Source organism: Lepidochelys kempii, chromosome 7 (genome assembly GCF_965140285.1).
Source record: "Lepidochelys kempii isolate rLepKem1 chromosome 7, rLepKem1.hap1, whole genome shotgun sequence".
In the NCBI taxonomy this organism is placed as follows: domain Eukaryota; kingdom Metazoa; phylum Chordata; order Testudines; family Cheloniidae; genus Lepidochelys; species Lepidochelys kempii.
Window position 1 is genome coordinate 1,382,548 of NC_136386.1, and position 6,283 is coordinate 1,388,830.

At 63.7% G+C, this 6,283-nt stretch overlaps 1 protein-coding gene across 1 annotated transcript; it reads left to right on the forward strand.

Moving 5' to 3' along the window:
• Positions 1-700: 700 nt before the first annotated feature.
• Positions 701-3,839, forward strand: LOC140915181 (epidermal differentiation-specific protein). The gene is made up of 2 exons (XM_073354757.1): positions 701-783; positions 2,642-3,839. The coding sequence occupies exon 2, from the start codon at positions 2,662-2,664 to the stop codon at positions 3,781-3,783; it is 1,122 nt and encodes a 373-aa protein (XP_073210858.1). The 5' UTR covers positions 701-783; positions 2,642-2,661; the 3' UTR covers positions 3,784-3,839.
• Positions 3,840-6,283: the final 2,444 nt, after the last annotated feature.

Below are 6,283 nucleotides of genomic sequence, written 5' to 3' on the forward strand. Positions count from 1 at the left end.
CAGAGAGGAGACTTCCCCAGAGTCCTGCCTGGCTTCATGGGGAGCAGTTCCAGAGCATCGCCCGGGGACCCCATGACACCCAGCACCCGAGATCTCCTGCCCAGTGCATGGAGTCTGGTCCAGCAGTGCCAGGGGCGTGGCAGAGCCCGGCTCAGCATGGTGGCTGAGTGTGTGAGCCATGCGGCTTGTGGCTGCTGGTGGTGACTGGCGGCCTGGCCGGGCCACTGCTGGTGGCTGCAGCCTCCCCAGGGCTCTGGCTGGCCTTGGCCCCCGTCTTGCTGAGGCACCTGGAAGAGTCACTCCTGGCTCTTGGTTCTCTCTGCAGCAGCTGCTAATTCCTGCCTCCCGGCTGCCGGGCTCCCGCCCTAGGAGCGTGGGAAGCGCTGCAAAGCCAAGCATTAAATTAGTGACTGAGCCGCGTCCCCTGACTCAAGCCGGCGTCACCACAGCGTTGCACAAGGGCCCGGCTCGTCTTGAAGTGCCAGGCTCTGGCCCGGCTGGTGGCAGGCCAGGCGAATGAGTGTCCCCGTGCAGGGGGAGGCCAGTGGGCTCAGGGGTGGTGCATCCTGCTCCCCAGGGTGTGGCTGGCAGCTCCCTGGGCCACGTGGGTGGGGGTGTTGTCAGCAGCCCTCCATTCAGGTCCTGACAAGATCAAAGCCCTTCCCACCCCTCTTAAAACGGCCCGGAGGTGGGTGGCGCATTGCTGGCTGCGGGCACGAGGGAGCTGCGACTCGCTGGGCCGGGCTGGCTTGCTCTCACAGGCAAGGGCTGCGAACTCCCAAGGTACGAGGGCTGGCTGGGGGTCAAGCAAAAGGCCTGGGAGCCTCTGTGGGGCAGCAGCTGTCTCTGTGCTGTGGGTTTGTCCCATGGCAGGGGGTCCCACCTGAGCCAGGCACTGTTAGCGGAGCCAGGGGCTGGGGCTGGGAGTCAGCCAGCAAGAGGCCATGGCCCAGAAAGTCTACGCCCCCGCGGTCAGGCTGGGGCTGGCGGGGGGCTTGGATAGCTGCTGGCTCAGGGCTGTCCCAGGGCACAGCGCAGCCTGGAGGGCGTCTCTCTGAACCGCGGCGTCCAGTCACTTCCCAAGGGGCTGGGAAGGGGCTGGCCACCGGGAGCAGAACCCTGCTGAGCTGGGGAACACTCGCCGGGGTGGGGGATGGCCCTGCTGGCAGCTCTCCAGGGCACCTGGCACCCACCTTGCAGCAGAACAGTCCCCTGCCCGGCCCCACCCGCCCCGAAGGGAAGTGGCCCCTGCTGGTGCTGGGAGCCGTGGGCAAACACCCAGCCAGCTGCACTCACGGCAGAGGGGAAGAGGAGGCTTCCTTGTGTCCCGCCACAAAGCCTGCTCCATGGAGGGGAAAGGCGGTGCCTGTCTTCCCCCCCACATGTGGGCTGGGGGGAGAAGGGGCAGCCTGGGAGCTGGGGGAGGGAGATGGACAGATGCAGGGAGTCTCAGGTGTGTGCAATGAGCTCAGCCAACAGATGCTACAATTCCCCCCCCCCGGGTTTAACAGAGCTGCTTTGGGGTGGGGGGACTGAATTCAGGGCACTGCCCAGTCAGCCCGGACAATCACAAGGGGTCCTGGGGCTCCAGGTCCTTGCAGCCAGCCCGAAGCTCGCTGGCCCGGCGCGCTGGCAGGGGCTGCAGGGGCCGTTCCCTTGAGAGGACTCAGCGATGGCAGAAGGGAGCAGCCCCAGGAACCTGCTGCGGGGAGCAGCCCTGCAGCGGGCCATGGCAGGGCCTGCGTTACTTCGCGGCCGGCTGCGTGGGGCAGCGGCACTCCTGGCCTGCTGGAGGCTCCCAGGGCAACTGGCTAGCACGCCTGCCCCCGGGCACTGGTGGGAGGGGGCTGCAGAAGAGACGCGACAGCACTGGGGTGGCTGCAGAGACCAGGTTGAGACAAGCTGACCAGAGCCGGCTGCCCCCTTGCCCCAGCGCAGCCAGAGGGGCTGCGGCCAGCTGCCAGGCCTGCGCCCCGGAAGAGCGGGTTTGGAGGCAGGGCTGAACAGGAGTCTGGGGGCGGCACCTGGGCTGGGTCTCGGGGCCCATTTGCTAACCGCACAATCTGGTAATTCCTCCTGTCCCATGGGAGGGGCTGGGAGCTCCTGGCTGGGGTAAGTCCCGCCTGGCCTGGCCAGCGCCCTGGGAGCGTGGGGTGCAGGGCCCAGCCCCGAACAGGCTGTCCTTCCCCTTCACAGCACCTCCCTGGGGCCGAGCGCCCGGCAGCGGGAGAACCCCAGCGACCCCAGCCGAGCGCAGTGGAGGTGACGCTGCCGGAGCTCACGAGGCCCTGGGGAGCCTGGCGCTCAGGGACTCGCCCTCCAGCTGTTCAACCTTTGCAGTAACATAGCGAGTCCCAGGCTGTGAGGCCCGAAGGGCTCGGTCTGACCTGTCCAGAGCCAGCCCCAGAACCTGCCCTGGGACTGCTGTGTCCAGCCCAGAGCCTGGGGGTGAGTTAGAGCCATGGGGACCCTGCCAGATTCCTGCCCACTGGCTGCAGGCTGCCATGGGGGGCAGGCAGGGCACGTGCAGCTCAGGGGGTGGGGTGCAGTGGTGGGGGTCGTACAGGGCTGCGCCAGGGAGGAAACCCCCTCCCAGGCTCGCTGAGGCAGCGGGTGACGTTCTGCACCTTCCTCCCGGCAGAGCGTCTCCCTGCGCCGGCGATGGCCCTGCCCAGCATTCAGCTCTCCGACGTGCAGCGGGACTCGCCCGGCCAGGCCGAGCTGCGGCACCCCATGCAGCCCGGCATCAACAAGATCGTCGTCTATGAGCGCACCGACTTCGAGGGGCTGAGCCGAGAGTTCACGTCCGACGTGCCAGACCTGCACGAGCTAGACTTCGGGGACTGCATCTGCTCGCTGCGGGTGGTGGGGCAGCCGTGGATCGCCTACACGGCCCCCAAGTACGAGGGCGACGCCTACGCCCTGGAGGAAGGCGAGTACCGGACGGTGGAGAAGAACAAGGCTTTCTCCGCGCTGCGGCTGGTGCCCCACGACCTGGCCGACCCGCAGATCACCCTGTACGAGGAGCCCGACTATGCGGGCCAGAGTAAGGTGGTGACGGAAGAGACCAACCTCACCTATGGCTACTTCAACGACCGGGTCTCCTCCCATGTGGTGCAGCGCGGCGTCTGGCTGCTGTACAAACACCCGGACCGCGGGGGCTGGTATCACATCGCCTGGCCTGGCGAGCGCCTGCCCGACTACAAGCCGGAGCTTGGCTTCCACAACTGCCTCTCCCACCTGCGCCCACTGGTGCCCGGCCGCCCCGCCGTCACCACCCGCATCCTGTGGGGCCAGCGGAAGGTGGAGGACGAGCGGGATGTGCTGATCGACGAGATCGTGGGGGTGAACGCCACGGACCTGGAGCAGACGTTCACCGCCTGCAGCAGCCGGGAATACGTCACCACCACGCTGCAGAGCTTCCGCTTCAGCAACGCCACCAGCCTGCGGGTAGGGCTCTCCTTCACGCTGGCCGTGGAAGCCGCCAACGTCTTCACCGTGGAGAAGGGGCACAGCGAGTCCAGCACCCGGCGGGATCGGGTGGAGGTGCTCCTGCCAGCCAAGATCCCGCCCCGCACCCAGCTCACCATCCACGTGGTGAGCAAGGAGACCACTGTCTCAGTGCCGGTGGAGCTCACCATCAGCCAGAACGAGCGGACCAAGACGGAGCTGGGGGAGTACCGGTGTGTGTCAGGGCGCACCATCGGCACCAAGTACACCATGAAACCGGCCCCGCCGCCGGGGGGGGAGCAGGCCCCCACTCCCAGCACCCTGGGCCATTGAGGAGCTTCCAGACCTGCTCCCGGCACTGAGCCAAACTGGCTTAAACCTCAGCAGGGGGAGGGGTTAGGGGGCGATGGGGGTGAAGGTGAGTGGGGTGAGGGCGGCGGTGATGGAGGTGAGTGGGGCAGGGGTGAGGGGGGGTTGTGGGGTGGGGGGGATGGAGGTGAGTGGGGCCGAGGTGGGGGGGTTGTGGGGTGATGGAGGTGACTGGGGTCATAGGGGAGGGGTGATGGAGGTGAGTGGGGCATGGAGCAGGGGTGATGGAGGTGAGCGGGGCACGGGGGGGCATGGAGCAGGGGTGATGGAGGTGAGTGGAGCAGGGGGGGTGATGCAGGGGGGTGATGGAGGTGAGGGGGGTCACGAGGCTGGGATGATGGAGGTGAGTGGGGCGGGAGGGTCATGGGGCAGGGGTGATGGAGGTGAGTGGGGCACAGGGGGGTCATGGGGCGGGGGTGATGGAGGTGAGTGGGGCGGAGGGGGGGTCATGAGGTGGGGGTGATGGAGATGAGGGGGCAGAGGTTGGCAGGGAGGCCAGTGGGTCCCCTCCAGGCAATGTCGATGAGAAGGGGCAACCTGAGCCCTAACCCTGCCCCTGTCACATGCTGGGCTGCTCAGGTGCCCCGAGGCGGCTCGTGATTAGCCCCCGTGTCTGGGCTGGGCCGGCGCCGTGCTCTGTGCAGCTGGCTGGTTCCCCGCTGGCCTGCTGCGGCAGCCGGACGATGCCGGACGTTCTGGGCTGATCCCGCCCGTGCTCGGTAGGGACGGGAGGGTTCTGTCTGTGGACGGTATTCACAGACCGGCATGGGCAAGGCTGGGCTCTGAGTCGCACACTGGAGGCTTGATGTCTGCGGACGGCCCTGGGCACCTCAGTGGGTATCTGCTTGGTGGGGGCCCTGGAAATCCTTGGAGGCGGTTTTGCTTGCCTTCTCACCCATGCTGCGTCCTCTTCAGAGCTATTTCCCCTAGTCTGGGCAGGGGTCAGGCTGCATGGGGCCCTGCATGGGGCTGCCCCTGCCCCTTGGCCTGGCAGCCCTCTGAGAACCAGCTTTGTCACCTCTGCATTGTCCGTTACACCTGTTATCCCCCAGAGAACGTCGAAGGGAGCCCCCCGTGCTGGCCAAGGGTCACAGGCGGGGCCAGTTCTGTGGGCAAGTCCCACGCTGACGGTGTGGGTGACACAATGTACCCGAGTCGAACCCTATGCGCTATTGCAGTGAGATTTGTACAAGGTGTGTCTTGGGAGGTGTCGTGCGAAAACTCATCATTTGCTCGCCCACGTTGTCCTGATGAAATACGTGTGGCAATGTTGTATGTGAAATAATAAGATTCCACTGTATGGTGTGATGAGCACATCCCAACCCGAGGCTTGCAGGCAGGTCTGGCTCAAACAAAGGCATGTCTTCTCTGCTTGATTTGCATTTTAAGCAATACACAGAGTCATCCAGCAGGAAGGGGAGACAAAGGAAGCTCAAACAGGTGAGAAAAAAGCAGCAGGGACCATCCTTCAGCATCAACTTCTTGTCTCCTGGTGCCCAGCATGTGTGTGTGTATCACACACACCAGGCCCATTGAGTCTCTGCACCTGAAGCAACAGAGGAAGCCTTTACTGGATTCTGGGAGAAGGTCTCTTGAGCGATTGGGTTTGGTCAGTAAGATGCTGAGATGATGTGGTGAGAAACGTTCTCAACTCTGATATCGTTTGTTAGGCACCGGTAGCATTTTAACTTGATTTTCTTGTAACCATTTCTGACTTTTACGCTTCATGGCTTGTACTCAGCGACAATCTCTCTCCGTGTAGTTAATAAACTTGGTTTATTGTTTAATCGAATCCAGTGTATTTACACTGAAGTGTTTGGGAAACTCCATTTGGGGTGGTAAGTTTTGCACAGGTTATTTCTATAAAAGAGACAACGGACTTATAATGTGTCCCGGGGAGGGCAGGGCAGTACAGGACATACATGTTTGGGGGGAAATCTAAGACTGGGGGTGTGTTGGGGGTGACCCTGCAGTATAACCCAGGCTGGTGAGAGCCAGGGTGGGGCTGGCAGCCTGAAGTTACACATAGACACTCAGGGCGTGGCTTGCATGCTGGAGGACTGTTTGTGAGTGGTCCAGGTGGGAGCTGCTTCAGCCAGGCATCGTAAGGCACCCAAGGACAAGAGTGGCACAGCTGCTCCTTAAACTAGCTGTACCCTGGTACGTCACAGGGGGTAGAAGGACGTCAGTCTGTCTTCACTGCCCAGTCAGAAATGATTCCCCAGGGAGGGGCCGGCCTGTGGGTCTGTCTGTCCAGCGCCTGGTACAACAGGCCGGCCTGTGGCTGGAGCGCTGAGGCAGTACCATAATACAAACCGGAAAGTTACTGGGAGCAGAGGGCAATGGGGGTGTGGATCTAGCTCTTACTCCAGCCAGTGGGGTCCATTCCTTCTTGGCTGTTGCCGTTCCACCAAGGTTTAAGGCTGGAGTCCTAGTTCTGTGAAACACAAGGGTGAGCCTGGCT

What these genes read in the sequence shown, in the direction of transcription:
- LOC140915181 (XM_073354757.1), top strand. Translation starts at nt 2,662, where the DNA reads ATGGCCCTGCCCAGCATTCAGCTCTCCGACGTGCAGCGGGACTCGCCC.